A 20,649-nucleotide genomic window follows, 5' to 3' on the forward strand; every position below is an offset into this window, starting at 1 on the left:
GTTCTCCGGGGAAGCCTTCGCGGAGGCACCGCTATCCCTGTCCTCTGGGCGAGGAGACTGGAGCACAGGAACGCGTGTCCAGGTCACACAGTGGACAGAAAGGTGGCTCTCAGACCCCGCTGACTCTTCTTCTGTCACTTACTCTTCTCCTTGTCTGACTCGAGCTGTCCTGGTGGCAAGAACTTGAGCTCCACATGGGACTCATGGCAGGCCCAGTTCCCGGACTGGGTCACTGCGCAAAGCAGCAACTGACGGTTTGAGCTGAAGGGCCCCTTAGTCACATGCTCCTACCAGGGGCCTTCTGGTTGCTGTCTCCTCTCCCAGCCAAGAGAGCCAGGGGAGGCCTGTGGGTGACTTGGTCTGCTGTCACTGCACATGGCAGAGGGCCCCTCACGGAGCCTAGGGGCCACCACAAATGTCTCCCAAGCCAGTGTTCCTGGCTGCTTCCCCAGGCAGTTTCCCTGGATGAGGGATATCAGGCCAGCGCAGCCCAGGAAAGAGCTATTAAGTCTGTCCCTTCCTCCTCCAGCACCCACACACAGTGACGGATTATTTGTTATCACATCAGCTGCTTCTGGAGGCCCTCAGGAGGAGGAGCTGGTGCCAGGGCTGACCGCGTGTTGCCCTGGTGGCTCTCAGAGTGGCTGCTGGTGAAGCCCGTACCCCAGGGGCCAGCCTGGTTCAGCATCCGAAAGACTGGTTTCTTACTCCATTTATCCTTTCCGCAGAGGGGCCTGTGGAGAAAGCTTCCTTCCGCCTCAGTGTGCACTGCCCCGGAGGCTTTTCCCCCAGTCGCTCTGGAGCACATTCTCCTGGCCATGGGCCCTTAGCCTCCAGCCTCTCCTGCTGCTTCCTGCCTTCAAGGAGGCCGCGGAGGAGCTCAGCTGGGACTTGCTCAGGGCAGTGAGGTGAAAAGAGACGTCACCGATGACGTAATCTCCTTGTGTGGGGCTCATCTGTGAACTTTGCCTCTTGGAGGAAACTGGAACTGGATCCCCCGAGCTGCAGACACCTGGCCTTCCATGAGCAGCGCGGCCGTCTGGCCCCTCCTGGCCCCCAGGACCGCTGTGCTCATCACGCCCTCGTCCTGCTGAGAAGGCAGCGGTGGAGGACGGCGGATGTGCTGAGGGGGAAGCAGCCTGGGCTCCCGGCCCTCCTTCGGCCGCCCCTCCCACTTCCCACTTGACTGAGTCACTTCCTCCCTGGCTGCTGCAGGTACTCTCCCACATGCCCCGAGCAGAGCTGGGCGGCAGGGGGGTGGGGTTCAGCCCCGGTGCAACAGGAGAGCGCCTGTTAGAAGCCACGCGTTCCCTTGGCACCCCCGAGGCAGTAGAGCACATCCTTTAGAGAACGACGTGATATTATGTATTCTTGACAAATTGGACCTGTACCTATCCTGCATTTTCAAAATGAACAAAATCATCACTCTGTTTTGGAACAGTGAAGATGACAGCACACGCATGGCTCTTTGTCATCAGGGAGTCCTGGCTGAAGCTGAGGGATTAGTAATCTTCCCTCCATCTGCCTCCCCAGCCCCCCAGCATCCACCCTGAGCACAGAAGCAAATGGCTTCTAGTGGGTTCCTGGAGAAAAGGCTTGGAGCCTTCAAGCTCCCTGGGAGAGGGCATATGCCTTCTTCAGAGATGGCTGTGGTTCAGGCTCAAAGGAAAAGCCCTCAAACAGAGCCCCGCGCCAGGTGGGCTCGCAGGAGTGGAGGAGAGCAGGCCACAGCAAGCCTCAGGGAGCCTCGTCCTGGCCCGTGCACTTTTACTTGATAAAAGTTGTTGTGAGAATTAAAGAGACTCATGGTAAGGTAAGAATGTTACCTGGCAAGCAGTAGGTGTCCATCAGATGGTGGTGAAAAATGACATGTGCCTGGAGAGGCTCGTCACCGGTGAAGTGGCCTCAGCTTGGGGCAGGTAACACTCACCCCTTCACCCAGCAAACAGCTGGTGACAGTGGTCCCATGAAGTAGGGAGTTTTATCATCCCTGTTTTGCAGATGAGGGTGACTAGTTCAGTGTCACAAAGCAAGTGAGTAACAGACCTACATAACCTTAATTCCATCTTGCTCTTCCAACTGGCATTTTGGGTGACCGTCCTGTGGTTTGAAATATTTGTTTCCCTGGTTTCCTGAGTTGATTTTGTGGATGGAGAGCAGGTGTGTAGGAAGTCAGTGGCACAGTAGAAGCACCTGCATGTGTGTATTGACGTGCAGTGGGGGTGGCTGCCCTGTTGGGGACGCTTTGACGCTGCCCTTCTCTGCAGGGAGAGCCTGCTCAGGGGGCCCAAAATGCCACCTTCTCCAGGGACAAGTACGGCCCCTCCTTTCCCGCTCACTTATAGCTTTTTATTTTTTTGTAGAAATATATAGCATAAAATTTGCCATTTTAACCAGTTTTAAGTGTACAAATTCAGTGGCATTAATTACATTTACAGTGTTGTACTACCATTACCACCAGCCATTACCAAAATCACCTGCAACTTTACGGCTTAGCAGGTCCCTGATTCAAGGGGAATGATTGCTTATAGGGAAGCCCAGAGGGTGCCGTCCTCTCTGTGGTTGGCATTCCCAGAATCGTGGCAACATCGGACGGAGAAGGTGCAGCTGGGGAAGCAGTGTGGTCAAGGAGATATAATATGGGATTCAGAGTTGGGAGACCTGTGTTTTTGTCCCGACTCTTTGAACAGTTAGCCAGCTGACTTCAGGCAAGTCCCTCGGTGTCTCTGAGCCTCAGTTTTTCTCATTCAAATGTTTTTTTTTCAGAGTGTGATCAGCTATAACCATGTGTTTGAAAGTGTTTTGTAAACTATAAAGCCGAGTGCAAAAGTTAGTTGTGATGGTTAATGAGAGGGTGTGGACCTTCCATTGTGGGTTCTGAGTCAAAACTCACAACCCAGAGAGATGCCCGGAATATCTACTAAGGATCTGGCAGCACTCTAGTGTGGTTGGAGTCGGGTCTATAAAGCACACATCCACCGACTGCCTTGATTGGACCATGTGTGCAGTTTTGACATTGCTTACCCCATATAGTCAGCTAAGTGCCTAGTTGGGTCAGAAGTTCTCTTTTCTGGGGAACTGAAAGTGGTGGGAATTTTTGTGACCAGCAGAAGGACCTCTGCTTCACGTAAAAAACCTAGAGTAGCCTGGAAAGCCTGTCACTGGTGTGAGGGGCAGGCAGACTGGCACTCACACGCCTCTGCGTCTTGCTGCAGGAAAGCAGATTTTTTGGCTGCAAACAGAGGGGATTTTCCCACCTTGGGGGCTGGTCTGCCCCTCACCGGTGGGGTTGGGGTTGGGGGTGGGGGTGGGTTCAGCACAAGCTGCAGGTGTTTTGAGGATAGGTTTAATTCCTCAGTGCAGGTTGCTTTTCAGCAACAAGGAGTGTCCAAGCACAACCCTTGGCAGTCTGGCCAGCCTGGAGGACACGCCTGCCCCCAAGCATTTCTGACTTTGGAGTTTTCTGGCCAAACTCTATTCCCAAATCCATTCTGGCCCATTTACCTACAGAGAGCCCTGTACCTGGTCCTCGATCCTGCTTAGTCCTGTTTGCTGCCCTGAGCTGGTGAACACCAACCACCTGACCATCCCACTTTTCCCTGGATGCCACTCCAATCGTGGGCCTCCAGTTAGGCAGAGGTTTTTTTTGGTTTGTTTTGTTTTTGACTGTTACCACTTTTAATTTTTATGTTTTGAACAGCTATTGGAGATATTATATGCCCAATAGTAGGTGTGGCAGAAAGGAATACAAAGAAAAATGAAACTGATCTCTATTTATAGTCCAGGGTTTGGGGTGGAGGACAGACATAAATAAGCAATAACAATTAAACGGGCCTACAGTATCACAGCTCTGCACCATGAAAGATGGGTGTTCAGAGGAGGGGTGCCAGCTCTGCACTGGGATGTCAGTGGTGCCTTCTAGTGTGGGTAGAGTTCGCCTGTGAACCAGACGTTAAATCTCTTCACTCGGCCATGTCTGTGACCACCTCACTGTTGAGAAATGTCGCCTTTCCCAGCAGGGGCTTTAGTGTCTTCGGATGCATAAGAGACTGTTCAGCACTCTCCGTTTCCTCATTGGGCAGCTTCTTGGGCACAGGTGGTATGCTAGGGAAGCAGAGATGAATTGGGGTTGCTCCTTCAGGGGAGCCCACAGCCTGGGATGATGGGAAGTCAGGTGGACAAGCCGATGGCACAGCACAGTGGGAGGGGACGGAGTATGCTCAGGGGCTCTGGGGGCTCCAGGAGGAGCAGCCAGCTCTGCGGGAGGCCTTCCCTGAAGGCTCCATGATGCAGAAGGTGACACATCAGTGAGTGACGTGAGGAGAAGGACGAGCCAGCCAGGAGAGGAGGGCAGGACAAGGTTGTTTGTGGCATACTCAGGGAGTAGGGCAATTAGGTGTGGCTGGATTTAGGGTGCATATAAGGGCAATGAGCCCAAGAGGAAGCCCGTGCCTGGCCAGGCTCACCAAGGAGTTTGGGTTTCTTTCTGAAGACCATGGGAGCCATTGGTGGATCTCCACAGCAGAGACAGTATAGAGGAGAAAGTACAGCCTGCCGGAGCAGCTCCCAAGACCCCAAAGGGGTCTGCTGTTGAGGTGGGGTCTTCCGATGCAGTCTTCCTGCAGCCTTCCTGCTCAGCCTGATGAAGAGCAGCGTCCCACCATCTTGCACCTGGTGCAGAGAGGAACCCCCGGCCTTCATTGAGAAGCCAGCCAGCGCTGTGAAGATGTGCTCTAAAAAGACGCCACTAGGTGGCGGATCTGGAGATTGCATGAGGCCTCATTTCTTCCCATTCTTTGCAGTGTTAGGTGTAGCCAGCTGTGGGAGGCTCTAGGCGACTGAACCCCTGCTCCCACCAGGCTGGCTGCCCAACAAGTACAAGAGTCCCAGTTCTGCTCTTGTGAACTGGGTGCCCACTGGGTGAACTTGGGCAGGTCCCTTTGAACCTGTGAGTCTGGACAACAGATCCCTCTGGGGTCTTGGGAGCTGCTCTAGCAGGCTGCACTTTCTCTTCTGCCTCATGGGCCTGGGCCCGCAGCATCTCTGTGGGTGTGTCTCTGCTGTGGAGCTCCTCCACTGGCTCCCATGTTCTCCCCACCTATGGAATGAGAGAGTTGGAGTAGAGACCTCAGCAACCCCACCCAGTTCTGAACTTTTAGGATTCCATGCCCTTCGAGTGGCTGTGAACCACAGAGCAGCAGCCACCCTATCCCACTGTCTGCCACCTCCTTGCCACTTGGCTGCTCGGCCTGGGCCCCCCAGCCTGGGGCTGCTGGCAGCTACAGCAGAATACGCCTGCCCAGGAAAGGTAGACCAACTAAAGCTGCCACTGCTGTTCAAGTTGCCAATGTTTAGCAATTCTTGGATAAGCAGAAGAGCTCTAAAAGCTGGAACAGAACAACCTGGTGTAAGAGCCCAGTCTGACAAGGAAGAAGAATCCCCCAGTGCCCTTCAGTGGTCTGGGTGTGGAGGCCCCTAGCATGCCGAATTCCATTCTCCAGCCTGTGAATCAGTGGAGAGCCAGCCCCTGCCAGCACACAGCAGTCTGGGAACAGAGGAAGGTCACTGATGTGACCTGGGAGAAGCTGATCCCTCTAGACAAATCAGGGAACCAGCTGCTGTCTGCTGGCAGCCTGGCAGGGAGAGGGGAGGACAGTGTGAAGAACTCCCCCGTTTCCTCCTGTCCTCCCGCCCCCTTACCCCACTTCTTGAGCTGTGTCCCCAGAGGCAGTCTTACCTCTTCTGCCCAGCCACCTTTCCACCCATACGGATTCCTTTTCCCTACCACTCGGATTATTGAATCACTGCCCCAGAATACTCCAAGAGCTCTGCCTCTTTCCATCGCAGGTGGGGGGTTCTAGGCTGCCTTAGGATGGAGGTAGCTCCCCACCTCTTACTGTTTGGTCCTAATAGCTCCTTGAGCTTCAGGCCCCACCTCTGTGAGGAGGGGTGATCACCCCAGGCCATACATGTGTGTTTTAGGCTTATTGGGTTTGAAGCTATGAGGCTTTTTGTTTTAATTTTGAATAATTTCCAACCTACAAAAAAATTCAAAAATTCTACGCTGTGGCTTGCCAGCTTCAAGATGGTGGAGTGAAATGCTTCAGGGCTCTGTCCCGCCACAGAAGCTTTGAATAACTAGCATAACTGGCAGAAACCTCTTTCTCAAAGCTCAAGAAAACAGTTAAAGGAGGTAGTAACAGGAAGTGTTAAATCAAGAAAAAGGCTACTTAGAAACCGTAGGATCTCTTGGAGCCCTGGCTGGCCTCCCCACCCACCCCAGCTCTGCACTGAGCTGCCTGTGTTCCCAGCAGGAAACCCTGGTCCCGGGTCCACAGGGAGTAGAGGGAGGGAGCATGAGGGAGTATGCCCTCATGCACATACATCCTCGTGGGAGCATGGATGTCTGACCCTGGCTGCCTGCTGGTGACCTGAGGGACTTGCTGTCCCAGAACTTGTCCTGCGTGTAGAAAGCTGCTCACAGAGCTCTCCTACAGAACGCTGTGGGAGAGCAGTCAAGTGACTGCCTGTGGCGAGTAATTGCTGTCTGTAGGAAATACAGAGCAGTGCCCCAGGCCAAGAGGAAACTCTGCTTTGGAGGAGGGAATATCTGTATCCATGTGAATGATGGAATTCCTGCAGCCATATGCACATGCCCCAGACAAGATGCCTAAGCAGAAAGGATCAGGGCAGCCCCTACCCTTGCCCTTGACTGTTCTTTAAATTCATTGTGTGGATAAGCTTTGAAGGAGAGCACTGGCATAGGGCAATCTACAAAATCTACAAAGACTGGAAAAGGTGTTTTCTTTTTCCCTTCCTTTTTTTTTTTTTGTTAGATCCTGGCATTCAAGGAAAGCTCAGCTCTCTCATAACACTTACTGGATAGAAGCTTAAGGAACAGATGCCTCAAAGCCTCAAGTCAAGCAGTAACACATTAAAATATCAAAATGTCCAGGTTTCAACAAAAGATTATAAAACATACAAAGAAACAGAAAGTGATGGCACAAACAAAAGAGAAAATTAAAGCCTTAGTAACAATCAATAAGGAGGACCAGACCTGGGATGTACCAGTCAAAGACTTTTAAAAAATGGCTCTAAACATGCTCAGAGGCTAAAGGAAAACATGGACAAAGAACTAAATGAAATCAGGAAAATGACAGATGAACACAACAGAGAGATGGAAATTATGAAAAGGAACCAAACATAGCAGAAGAGCACAGTAACAGAAAGTAAAAATTCACTAGAGGGGATCATAGCAGATTGGAGCTGACAGAAGAAAGTATCAGTGAACTTGAAAATAAGACAATTGAATTCATCCAGTCTGAGGAATGGACTGAAGAAAGAACCCAAAAGAGTGAACAGAGCCTGAGGAACCTGGGGGACCCCATCAAGTGTACCCATATACACATTGTGGGAGTCCCAGAAGGAGAATAAAAAGATAAAGGGGCAGGAGAGACTAGTCAAAGAAATAATGGCTGAAAACTTTCCAGATTTATTGAAAGACATGAATGTGCACATCCAAGACGCCCAACAAACTCCAAACAGGATAAACCCAAATAGACCCACACTGCGACATGTTATAATCAAACTGTCAAATGCCAGAGATGGAGTTCTGAAAACTGCAAGATAGAAGCAAAATATCATGTACAAGGGAGCCTCAACAAAGTTAAGTGCCAGTTTCTCATCAGAAACCCTGGAGGCAGGAAGCCCGTGGGAAGACACAGTAGTTAAAGTGCTGAAAGCAAAAAACTGCCAACCAAGAATATGATATCTGGCAAAACTGTCTTTCAAAAATGAGGGACAGATTAAGACATTCCCAGATAAACAAAAGCTGTGGGAGTTTGTCATCAATAGACTGGCCCTACAAGAGATGCTAAAGAGAGTTCTGCAAGTTGAAAGGAAAGGGCGAGGGTAATGACATGGGTAAATATAAATGTAAATATAAATATTGTATTTTTAGTTTGCAATTCCACTTTTTACTTCCTACAGGGGTTGAAAGGCAAATATATAAAATGTCATGATGAATCGGCAGTTTGGGACTCATAATGTATAAATAATTTATGACAAGAATGATTTTCAAACTCAGGGAATTTAACATTGATACAGTACTATTATCTAATATACAGCCTCTATATTCAGATTTTGCCAGTTTTCCCAATAATGTCTTTCATAACTTCTTTTCCCCCCAATTCAACCTCCTTTAATCTGGAATAGTTTCTCAGCCTTTAACTATCATGACATCAACATTTTTGAAGCATACAGGCCTATTTTGTTGAATGTTCCTCAATTTGGTTTTGCCTGTTTCCTTGTGGTTAGGTTCAGGTTATGCACTTTTAGCAGAAAAATAACAATAGGTGCTATTGTCTCCTTCTGAATGCCTCCTAACAGGAGGCACGTGGTGTTGGTTGTTTCATGGTTGGTGATATTAACTTTGGCTTGGTTAAGATTCCAGCTTGCTTTTTTTTAATCGGAGTGTAATTTAACACAGTAAATTTCACAGATCGTTTAAAACTGTTCAGTTCAATCATTTTAACAAATGCACACACCCTGAAGTTATGCCCTTTAATAGTAAAAGTTGAGAGCAAAACCTGCACATCTGGCAGTCCCCACCCTACCCCTCCTATGCCCTCGTTTCGGGGGTGGGGGTGCTCACCCTGACTCTGCATGCACAAGTGACTGGTGCATGGGACCCTGTGCCTGGCCGGTGTGTGTAGGCTCACGTGTCTGGATGCCTGTGGAGATGCCTCAGGGGGTGGGCATGCCTTCATCTGCTTTGTCAGCGGAGTGGAGCGGAGCTGAGGTACCATCTTCCTTTGCAGCCACCTCCTGTGGAGGGTGGTGGTGTGTTGGACCATGTTGAACTCTGCCATACAGTATCCTACCTGGCTGTACTCCACCTGCCTGTGCTCTACCCTATTAGGCTATATCCCTGGACTCTAAGCATCGTTGGTGCCTAATAGTCCAGCCTTCCTTGCCTTGCTGGGAGAGCTGGGCTCACGTTGCCCAGCAGCTTTGGGGTGCTTTGGGGTGAGATGACCTTAGCCCCAAATGACAGAGTAGGATCCAGCATCCCCTACTTTGGGCATGCCACAGAGGGCTTCCTTCCTCAGCCTTCTCATGTTGAGGCCCACCACTTGTGCCCCAGGCTGGGCAAAAGAAATAGAAGCCTCTGCTTTCAGAATTCAGGAGCACAGCCACACTGTGCAGAAGATGGGGTGCTAGTCTGGGCTCTCTCTCTGCCTCTTTCCTGGGCTCCACTCCTCACCACCACTGTTGCATCACTGAGCTTCCTGTTGAGTCCAGGTTCTAAAGGAAACTGGGAGGATAGCACATGGAAAAGTTGACAGATTTAAAGTGCCAGAAACATCTGAACTGGGGACTAAGTTCCTGGGGAGCTGACAGTGGGCCCAGAAAAGACCAGACGAATAGCTGTCCCTGAGCCAGGTGGGCCAGGGCCCTTCACTCCAGCTTGAAAACCAGGCATCTCTGAGATATGCCCAGCCCTCCTGAGACCAAGGGAGCCAGAGTTTCACTGTCACAGAGCTTACTGTGAAGCCAGGCCTCCCCCATGGAAGCGTTTATGGACTCTTCGCAGGTGTGTCTCTAGAGGGATGATTTGGGGCTGGGCAGGTCTTCCCCGCACATCGGCAGGTATACCAAGACAGGAGAGCCCATCCCCAGGAGCTTCCCCGACCAGTGAGCCGCGCGGCAGCCTCTGATTTTCTGGGTCTGCCTCTTCACAAGCTTTCCTTTGCTTCATTCAGCTCCTGGTGGCATGGGGAGATGTTCAGGAAGGGAAGCAGCCTTGCTCCTACTTCCCCTGCCAGCGTCATTTTCCTCTCCCTGCCCGTCTGCTCCCATCCTTCTGTCTGCCTGCATTTTGGAGCAGTTCCCATGCCATTTGCTTGAGTAGAATCCTGAGTGGGGTGGGTGGGGTCAGGCTGATCCCACTCACTGTCTGTGCCGCAGCTGCTCCCAGCAAACTGTTGTCTAGACCATGCCTGGGCGTAGGCAGCGTCTACACAGACATGACAGTGCCTCAGTGGGGCTCTCCAGGGAACCGGGAAAGGGGGGAGGCTAGTGCTCCAGGGAGGAGGGAGAGTAGGGTTAGAATGGTGGTGATGCCAACTTACCTACCAAGGGGTGTGCTGCTCGGGGGTGTGAGCACGGTGGTCAGCTCAGCAGCTGCCTGAGGTGCACGAGCACAGGGCTCCTAACCCTGGGAATAACTGTCACCAACTGGAGGGAAGGCGTCTGTTCACTCCTGGAGTTTGTATGACTATCTGTATGTGTATATTTAATATGTATGTATATATATTCTCCCCCATGGAGTGTTCAGTCTGATGGGGGAGGGCAGACATTAAGCATATAAACACACAAATTAATATGTAATTACAAAATACAGGAAGTGCTATGAAGGCAAATTACAGGATACTGTGAGTGAGACTAACTTGGCCCCACTGATCATGGGGGTATCAGGGAAGGCATCTCTGAGAAAGTGATTTTTAAACTGAGAAGGATGCAAAGGAGTTAGCCAGGCAAGGAACAAAGAACACTGTTCTGGACACATTACTTTCCCAGCTTTTTAAGATGTTTCTAGAAGCATGTTTGTTCTTCCTGCTCCTGTGTGAATGACTTTGATTCTGAAAGGCACAGCCAGGCCTAACTGTGGCTTCTGCTCCACCTGGGGCTGTTGAGTGTCAGGGGCTCGCTGAGGTATATGATCCTATTCACTCTCAAAATGAAATCGTGGGTGCACTCCTCAGTGGCACAGATCCGGATGGGCGGCAGGCCTCCTCCACTGGGCTTGAAGTGCATCGAGTCACCTTGCCCTCATTTCCGGTTCACTGCTGCTGGTCTCCTGGGCTTCAAGTAAGGGCTGAAGCCGTAGTAGGTGAAGATTTAACTGATGACTATGCACCTGTTCTCAGAATAGGGGAGACCTTCCAGAAAGAAATACTGGCAAAAGCAAACCCTAAAAGAAAAGACAGGAATATTTATTTGTCTACATAAAAAATTTAGCCTTTTTTGGGCTAAAAGATTAAGAAAAACTTTGCATCCTATATTAGTTATAGCCTAAAAAAAGAGCACCTAAAAAAATCAATAAGACCAATACACACATACCAGTAAAAAATGGAAAAAGAACATGAACTGGAAATTCATAAAAAAAATAAACATACAACCAATAAGCATGTGAAAAGTTCAACCTATGAATAATTAAAGAACTGTAAATTTAAACTGATAAACTTTTTTACCCATCAAATTGGCAGATTTTAAGAACAAGGAGACACTCAGTCCTGGCACGAGTGCTAGGACTCGCTCGCCCACACTGCTGGTGAGACTGTAAATTAGCATAGCCTCCCTGAGTCCTGCAGTGTATGGCAAGCAGCTCTAAAAATGTGTTCCCCATTTGACCTGGCAATGGGATAAGTGTACCATGATGTATGTACAAGACTGTTAACAAATAATGGAAAGAACCTAGATATCCATAAATAGGGGCGTGGATTAAGCCATGATCTGTTCATACCAGGGAGACTGTGGAGCTATTTCAAGTGATACTGCAGATGAATGTTGTCATGCAGGGATGTTAATGGTTTTTGTTTGTTTTTCAGCTATTTTAAGATATATTTCACATACCATTAGGATTCATCCTTATATTTTAAGTGGGGAAAAAAGAAAGCTTACTAATTGGTAATTCAATGGTCCGAATTTTTATAGGAATGAAAACTGTATACAAATGTACACACTCAAAAACACACACACAGGGAAAGTCTGCTAGAATGTTAGCAATTAAATCTGGGTTGTGAGTTAAGGATGCCTTGTTTTATATTTGCATATCTGTATCTTCTGATGTTTCTACAGGGAACACTACTTTGTAAGAAGAAAACCTTACAGAAGTTTGGTGTTCTGTGTTTCTGAGCCCCTTGTGGAAGGGTAGCCATCAGGTCCCCTAGATCTGGCTCTCGCCTCCCTCCCTGGGTCACTGCTCGCCTCTCCCTTCCTTACGTTGTACACTTCAGCAACACAAGCTACTCGGGAGTTTGTTGCTTCCCTGCCTGGGATGACCTTGCCTGTTGCCCAGCTGCTCCTGCTCAGCAGTTCTGGTGTCACCTCCTCAGGACGCTGGACATCCCTGTGGCCCTCAGTGTGGAACCCATCTGTGCACATCTGTTCCTCGCCCCACCTCCCAAATCGCTTCCAGGGTGTCTGGCTTTGAAGAACTGGGAGGAAAACCCCTTTTTTGTTTGTTTGTTTTTGTTTTCCCAAGTCAAGAGGTCAGTGTCTTCCAGAATCTGGCTCCTGTACTGGCCTTTCACTTTAGCCCATGAGGAAGCAGGAATCATCAGGCAAATCACAATCCTCAGCCGTCTCCTGTGCTGTCCTTTAACTGGTTCATAAATGCACAATGCATTTGTTTTCCTCTTACAAATAATGTGCTCATTAAAGAAAAATTGGAAAATAACAGAGCGGGAAGAAACAGGTGTTCCTCCATGTGACAAGACCTTGGAGTCAAGGAGAGTTTGAGAGAGGGATCCTCAGGGCAGCAGTCTCAAGCTTCATGGGAGAGAAGCATCCCCTGGGCCTCCTATGTGACAGGCCATTTGCCGGGCTCCACTCCCCACTGCTCCCCAGATGGCAGGCAGCTGGGGTGAAGGGCACCCAGGAATCGGCCTCTCGGGACATTTGGAGGGAAGGCCTCACTCTGCGAACAGTTGCTTCAGGCCTGGGGCTCAGTTGGAAGGAGCTGTCTCCACAGTGGTCTCCCAGGGCTCCCCTTTGGCTTCAGCAGCTGCACAAAGCCCAGTTTCCTCCTCGCTGCTTTGGACCGGTATCTTTGAAGCAGGCTGGCTCCCCACCTCTGTAGTACTTACAGTGTATGCCCCTTTTACCCCTAATTAATCCCAAGTAAAGGAGGCTTGTTTCTCTGTCAGTGGGAACTGTCAGTGCTCCTCCAGGAGGGGGAGGAGGCGGCGGCGGTGGGAACAGCAGCAGCAGCTGGGTGACGCATCTCCAAGTCAGAGGCTTGCAGCACCAGGCTGGGTGAGCGTAAGGAAACTCGCCGACTTACTCAGTGAGAAGGGATGTCTTGTGTCTTGTCTAGAGCTGAGAATGAAGCGGAGAGCATCAGACAGAGGAGCTGGGGAAACGTCGGCCAGGGTGAAAGCCCTAGGAAGTGGGATTTCCGGAAATAATGCCAAGAGAGCAGGACCATTTGTCCTTGGTAAGCCTCTGACCATCGGGTGAGTGGGTGTGCTGGGCGGCAGGGGCAAGCCATTCTGGCGTGAAAGGTCAGACCTGTAGACATCCAGGCGAATAGTGGGGTCCTGACCGATGGTCAGAACTCAGACCAACCCTCAGCCTAATCTGCTAGCTCCTCACCACTTTAAATGGTATATATTTATATCAGTGGAGAATCTAGGAGCCTTAGATCATCAGTCCAACAAGGGTTGTCATTTTTGTTGTAGCCGCACCAGCCTCAGATCAATCTCAACTGAGAGCTACACCCTGTCCCTTCCCCAGAGAATCCCATATGTATTCCCAGAATGCCAGCCATGCCCATGGGAAGCACACAAACTGCATTATAACCCAAGATCCATTTTCCTAGGTACTTTGGCCATGCTTGCATGGCAGAATTAACTCAAAGCATTTTGTATAGCTCCCAAAACTTCTTGTAAAATTAGGAGAGAAAATTAGGGGAGAAATCCTAATTCATGGTAGTCCTGGGGAACAGGAAGGCCTTTCTGCATGGTGTCTGGGGTCTGGCAAGTCTAGATGGCCTGTGGTCAGGGTCGCAGGTTGTACGGCTCTGAGGCCCCCGACCCTCCAGACAGCCAGAGGCTGGGTGTGCATTTTGCTGTGGGGCAGTATTTTGAATTTGTGGGCTCAGGTTAGTTCCAGCCCCATTCATTCAGCATACAGTTGGTGGTGCCGCTGTGATTTGCCAGGCTTGTGTGTTTGGGGGGCACCCAACAGTGAATAAGACAGACAGGGTTCCTGCCCTCACAGAACTTAACATCCTAGTCAGGAAAGAAACAGAGTAAACAACAGACGAGATCATCACTGATGGTCATAGGTGCCTTGAAGCAAATAAACAAGATGACTTGAGAGCGAGAGGGGCCTACAGCTAGTGTGGGCAAGGAGAGCCTCCATGAGGACCTGACATTTGAGCTGACACCCGAGGGTGATATGGACAGCCATTGAAGAGCGGAGGGGGAAAGCATTCTAGGCAGAAGCAGCAGCCAGTGTAAAGGCCCAGAGGCAGGAAAGGGCTTAACGTGTTCAAGGAACAAAGAGACCAGGGCAGCTGGAGCGCAGGGAGAAGGGCAGGGAACATGTAAAGTTGGAGAGGTGGGCAGGAGCCAAATCACCAAGGTTTTGGAGGCCACAGAAAGGCACGTGAATTGTATGTTAAGAGCAGTTGGGCCGAGTTAAGCATTTGGGGCAGGGCAGTGTCACCATCACACGATCTGATTTATGTTCTGAAAGCTCAGGCAGGGTGCTGTCACAAGGTTAGCAGTATGCAGCTCCAGGAGTATAGAAGTTCCCCAAAGCTGCCACTTAGATGGGGGCCCAGCAGGCTCCTCTGAATCACCAGGGGAAGCTGTTAAAGCTCTAGGCTCCTGGACCCTCCCCCTGGAGTTTCTGGAATTTCTTTTTAACAGATGTTCCCCAAGAGTCCAGCATGCACCCAGGGTTGAAGACCGCTCTTTTTGAGAAGTATGCCTGCAAAAGCCAGGTGTATCTGAGGTAGATGTACACCCCTACCCCCACTCTGTTTTTGGAGGGGAGACCAAGAGAACTCTTCCCCTAGGAGATTTTTGGGGGTCTGTACAGTAAGTATGAACCCTGGTGCCTCATAAGGAAAAGAGGTTGTCAGAAGACCCCTTGGTTACACGGTGCCCCACTGCCCAGGGCTTCTGGAAAGTAAGCAGCTGTTCTTCTCTGTACCGAGGTCCCCGTCTGGGCAACTCGCCGGTGCCGAGCATTGTGCAGTGTTTGGCAAGGAAAGATGGCACAGATGACTTCTACCAGCTGAAGGTAAGTGGGGCACCGCGGTGGGGGAGAGCTCAGGACCCAGACACCTACCCTGCCAGCCCAGTTCCTCCCACTTCACACCTGCATCACTTGTGAGCAAGAGTAGCACCATTTTTTCCCGTGAAGCAATCAAGTTCACACAGTCTCACTCTGAAGAACTCCTGACTTAAAGAACTTTGTGCATAAATTACATTGCCGTCACATTAAGAAAACCTGTTTCACCGCGTATGCATATGTGTGAGTGTGTAAGTGTCGCACAGTAGAAAGTGAACCCACCCCGTTTCTCCTGATCTAGTCATTGTGCTTTGTAAAGTAAGGTTTTCGGTTTTTTTGTTTGTTTATGTGCTTCCCTAAAGATCCTTACCCTCGAGGAAAGGGGGGACCAAGGAATAGAAAGCCAAGAGGAAAGGCAAGGCAAAATGCTGTTACACACCGAGTACTCCCTGCTTTCCCTCCTCCACACGCAGGATGGCGTGGTGCACCACCATGGGCTCTTCCAGGTGAGTGGCAGAGGCAGGCTGCCTGCCTCCCACCCCACCCCTCAGACCCCCCAGGCTGGCTCCCAACCTGTGACCCCCTGGTGTCCCTGCCATGCTGGGTGCGTCAGGACTTCCTGGGCAGGAGGGCTGGAGGTCAGGCTGGGGCCATGCTGGCTGCTGTGATAATTGCTGCCCAGCAGGAAGGCACATAGCTTGCATCTTACAGCTTACAGCGGCCAGGCTTTCTTTGAAGAGCCGCTTTTCCGAGAAAAGAGGAAAGCAGGAAGTCATTTAAAAACACATGGGCTCTTTCAGTGGCTCTGGCCCTCCCAGCTGCATTGTCAGGATTTGGCCAAGCGGGGCTGGAAGGGAGAGAAATGAGGAAGGCCTGGCCTTTGGGGCCACCTGTGGATCTTCACCGTGGTTTTGGTGCTGACAGTCCCTTTGTCCGCCCAGGCAGTTCAGTCTGTTGGGCAGGTCTCCTGTGCTCAGATATCCTAGGTCCCTTAGGAAAGGTGCTGATTAGCAACCTGTGCCCTGAAAAGAGCCATCCTCAGAGCAGAACTGAAGCTGTGTCTCCAGAAAGGAAGCCTCAGATTCTGAATGCCCGGGAGGCCCCCAGCTCAGCGCCGGGAGCAGCTGTGCTCAGCCCTGTGCAGAGCTCTCGGCCAGATGCACTGGCCAGGACCAGCTCTTGCTGAGATGGGCCTTGTCTTTGAGAGGCAGCATGGTGTCGTGGAGGGCACACAGGCTTTAGGGACAACAGGCCTGGATTCAGGTCATGTGAGCTTGGGTCACTTCAGGTTCCGAGCCTCAGAGTCCTCATCTGTAAAATGGGGACAATGATAAAGGCACCTACCTCGCAAGGCAGTTGGGAAAATGAATGAGCGTGTCTAAAGCACCAACCTGCTACTGGCACAGTCATCATCATTGTTATTTCAGGTAATGTCAGTTCAATTTCCTGAAATAAAAATAGATGGAAAACGCCCCCCACCCCCATACATACACATCCTGCCAAGGCCTTTATTCTTAGATTTGCAATTAGAGGCAACTCAGTATCATAAGGCAACTCCAGAAATTAGAGTTTTCCTTAGACATGAAATCAAATCGAGGGTGATTGTGATTTCTTAGTAATTCATCGCTGATGGCTTCAAAATCTTGGCCATGGTTTATCTCATTCTGGACATGAGAACCTGGGTGATCAGAAGTATTTCTTGTGTATTATCTGTATGCCCGATACTGTGCTGGGACCTCTGGGGAAGAGAGTAAGAGATATGATCCTACCCTCAGGGAGAAATGTGGATTGTCACTACTCCAGAAATTCTCCAGAAGGGACAGTCAGTCTGCTAGGGATGACACCGAGGGCTTTTCTGGGCTGGTAGAGTAGAAGTCCCCATGTCACAGCTGTGTTTGGTCTTACTTGAGATGCCTTTTCAGCAAGAAAAATGGGTCTGGAGCTGGTAGCATGGTGTAAGTAGAAGTATCCACTTACCAAGCCCTGCCTGGCAGGACCTGTGCTAAGCTCTTTGCATGAGTTGACTCAATTCTCTCAACCACCTGTGGTGCAGGGATTGCTAGCTCCCTTTCACAGATGAAGAACTAAAGACTTGCAGAGGTTAAGCAAACTGCCCCAGTCACACAGCCAGGATGTGGTGGAGCTGGGACCTGAACCCAGCCGTCTGGTGCCAGAGCCTGTGCTCTTAACCACTGGCACATGACTGCACAAAATTGCTGCAGTGAGGACAGCAGGCATCCCAGACACAGATAACACTTTAACCCCTGAAGCCCTCTAAGATTGACCTCTCTCTAACCCCTACCATCTTGGATACTGATTAGCAAAAGTAAGTGTATCCTCATGATTGTTAGAATCCCTGGGCCTACCAAGGAGGGGAGGATGCCCAGGCCCCCAGGCTTGCTGCCTGTACACTGAGCTCAGTTCAGCCCAAGGGCCCTGATCCAGATCCTTTGGATTATGATCTTAACATTAAACCCAATGAGCAGACTTCTTACCTTTGAGCCCCTTCCTTTAGGCAGTGGGCATGTTCTCTGTGGGCTCTGGCTCCCAGTCTGGGGTGCCTGGAGCCAGGGTCTGACCCCTTGCTGGGCCTGGCCCCTGCACATGGAAAGCCGGGCGATGCCGAGCCTCCCCGCGGCCCCTGCTGCCCAGGCCTGTGTGGGTCTCGCATTGGTTCATGAATCTGACTCTGTCCCTTCGCCTCCCAGGACCGCACCTGTGAAATTGTTGAGGACATGGAATCCAGCCGAATGGTTAAGAAAATGAAGAAGCGCATCTGCCTCGTCCTCGACTGCCTCTGTGCGCATGACTTCAGCGACAAGACCGCCGACCTGATCAACCTGCAGCACTACGTCATCAAGGAGAAGCGACTGAGCGAGCGGGAGACTGTGATCATCTTCTATGACGTGGTGCGAGTGGTGGAAGCCCTGCATCAGGTGAGGCTCTGCCCTCTGCAGCTCCCTCATTCTCCGGAAGAGTCCTGGGCCTCCCAGTGACGGAGAGGCCAGCTGGCCCCACATGCCATGGAGAGCTTTCAGCAGAAAGCAGCTCTGTCCTGCCGTCACCCAGGTGTGCTTTGCTGCTGAGAGCGTCTGGGATGGTGGGTGAATGAGATGTATGCCAGGCGAGGCCCATTGGGCAGGTGCCATCCCACGTTCCTGGAGTGAGCTATCCCGGGCAGCTGAGGAGAGCCCAGCACAAGCACAGTGTTTTCCCCTTGGTCGAGAGGTTAAACTGTTCCCTCCTAGCTCAGGTGACAACAGCAGGATATCCACTGGGGGTGGCCACAGCCTGTCTGAGTTTTTCCTAGGGTTGGGAATGTCTCCCTGTTTCTGTAGGCTGAGCCTGCACTAATTGATTACCAGAATCATGGGACAGTTCATCCCTGTTCCCCACAGCCAGGCAGACAAAGGCTTGTCTTTTTCAGTGGGATGTTTGATAGAGGAGTGGGGCGTTCTCCCCTTAGCTTCTGCCCTGAGAGGAGAAAGAGCTGGAGAAACCACCCTGGGTGGGCAGAGAGCAGGTGGACTCACATGTTGTCCCGTTCATATACACAGCTGATGAAGTGGTAGAACTGTCCCAGTCTGTCTGTGGTTTACAAATCAGTTTCTTTACAAAGAGACAGAACTTCTGCCTTCCCAAGCAGCAGGAGAGCCCACATTCCACAGGCCGGCCTGCCCCCAGCTCTCACCTTCATGGTATAAACCATATGCCTGTTGCTTTCCAGAAAAACATTGTGCACAGGGACCTGAAGCTTGGGAACATGGTGCTCAATAAGAGGTAAGACTCACTTTTCCTTTCATGGTGTAACTTGGGGCCGGGTCAGGCTACATGGTGCATCTCCCCAGCGCCCTACAGTGTCCTTGTGGGGGTTCTGACTCAAGAAAGCCACTGCTCCCAGGAGTCCCGGGAGGGGGGAATGGGGAGTGGGGCTGCCTGCTTCTGCCTTTTGCCACGTGGGAATATGGTGCTTACTACAAATGTGAGTCTTAGAGGCCACAGAAGGGGGCTGTGGGAAGAATTTCAGAGAACCTCCTGCTGCATTTATGATGCCCAGATCCCAGTGGGTGCTCAGTAAATGACGATTAAAAATGCACAGAAGGGTGAACGAAGTTTCACATGAGCAAAATGAGGCCTCATAGGTCAGGTTCCTCAGGAAACAGACTCAGATTTGCACACAGGAGGTTTACTGGGGAGTGATCACAGAGAGAAGGGAGTAGAACTGGGCAGAGGGAGAAGCTGAACTGTGGTGCAGTCACGACAGGGCCTAGGTCTGGAGGGGTGGAGAGCCACGTGGCCCTTCGGAGGTGTCCTGAATCAAGGCAAGGGAGCATGGCTTCTGTACCCCCACAGAAACCAGTCCCTGGGTGTGGGCTCTCCCCAGGAAGGGGTGTAGCTGTGGGCAACGCAGCTTCTTTTGGCTAAGGGCACTTCCTGGAGAAAAATGCTGCTCTGAGCGTTCAGCAGCCAACACTCCTGGCAGCTGGGTAGTGAGTGCCTCTGTCTTGAAGGGGATCTGGGCAGCTCACCCAGCATCTTCAGTGACTCAAAGGCAGGGGAAGAGCCCCTGAGACTCCTGTCCACCCAGGTAGAGGGGCACCACAACGGGGCCCAAGACTGACAGGAGAAGGGACTGCTTTTTGCGCCATCAGTACCCTGGAAACCCAGGAACGGGCAGGGTGCACCCCCCCCCCCCACCGGCTCTCCCTGAGCCTCCCTCACCTCCCTCTCTTTTCCGGATGGTAGAGTGGGTATGAGGGCTTACAGATGGCAGCCAGCACAGATCACATGGAGAAGGGGCGTGATTCATGCCACCATGGGTTTGACCCATGCCAGGAGGACCCACCATACCTGTGGAGTGGCCAGAACCACAGTGGTCACTAGAGAGAAGCTGCAGGGAGGTGGGCCTCTAGGGTTGGGGCTCCAGATCCCGCAGCACCAGCCTGAGACAACTTCAGGAGGAGGGCACCTCAGCCGTCAGCCCCACCGTCCCTTACTACCCACCAATCTGCACCTCCTGTGCTGGATCCAGGATCCACTTAGCACAGCCCCAGGCCCTGTGGAACTCACTCACCATCTGATGGAAAAGAGCTTTCGCTGTTTTGAGGATAAGTGTGCAGAGGGCTGGGGGCAGAGAGAGGGGACCCAGTGGTTCTGCCCTCTGAGTTGATTCTTGAGGGATGAGAAAATTTGCCAAGTGGAATGATGAAACCCTGACCTTGTCATGCTCCGCAGGGAGGAGGGAAGGACAACAGGAAATTCCAGGGCTGCTTGAACCCTTGACTGGATGAAACGAGTTAGGGAAGATGGTAAAGAGCGTGGGCTTCAGGGTTAGACCTGCTTCACATCCCAGCACCGCCTCTTAATTTTCTTTGAGACAGCGAGAGTTTGCTTGTTGGATTATTTACTGAATGATCAGTTCATTCAGCAAACATGGCTAGAGAGCCTCCTGTGGTACCAAGCACTTCTCTGAGTTTCCATTTTCTCATCTGTGAAAGGGGAAGCGGTTATAGCTCCCTGGTAAGATTGGCTTGAGATGCAAATAGCGGATGTGAAACCGCCTAACAGGGTGCAGCCCATCAAAAGTGCACCCCCAGTGCTAGGCTCACTGGAGACCGA

The 20,649-nt window shown here is 51.2% G+C and overlaps 1 protein-coding gene across 4 annotated transcripts in view; it reads left to right on the forward strand.

Moving 5' to 3' along the window:
* Positions 1-20,649, forward strand: part of STK40 (serine/threonine kinase 40) — a 43,068-nt gene that overhangs the window by 8,429 nt on the left and 13,990 nt on the right. For 3 of the 4 annotated variants that reach the window (XM_037827709.1, XM_037827706.1, XM_037827707.1), the window contains exons 2-6: positions 13,103-13,222; positions 14,954-15,039; positions 15,393-15,536; positions 17,739-17,966; positions 18,758-18,810. In XM_037827709.1, the coding sequence (XP_037683637.1) occupies positions 13,103-13,222; positions 14,954-15,039; positions 15,393-15,536; positions 17,739-17,966; positions 18,758-18,810 (631 nt within the window). Of the gene's footprint in view, positions 1-728; positions 1,216-13,102; positions 13,223-14,953; positions 15,040-15,392; positions 15,537-17,738; positions 17,967-18,757; positions 18,811-20,649 lie in introns of all 4 variants that reach the window. The other variant, XM_037827708.1, reaches the window with a different exon arrangement.

The sequence above is a fragment of the Choloepus didactylus genome, chromosome 2 (genome assembly GCF_015220235.1).
Source record: "Choloepus didactylus isolate mChoDid1 chromosome 2, mChoDid1.pri, whole genome shotgun sequence".
NCBI lineage: Eukaryota > Metazoa > Chordata > Mammalia > Pilosa > Megalonychidae > Choloepus > Choloepus didactylus.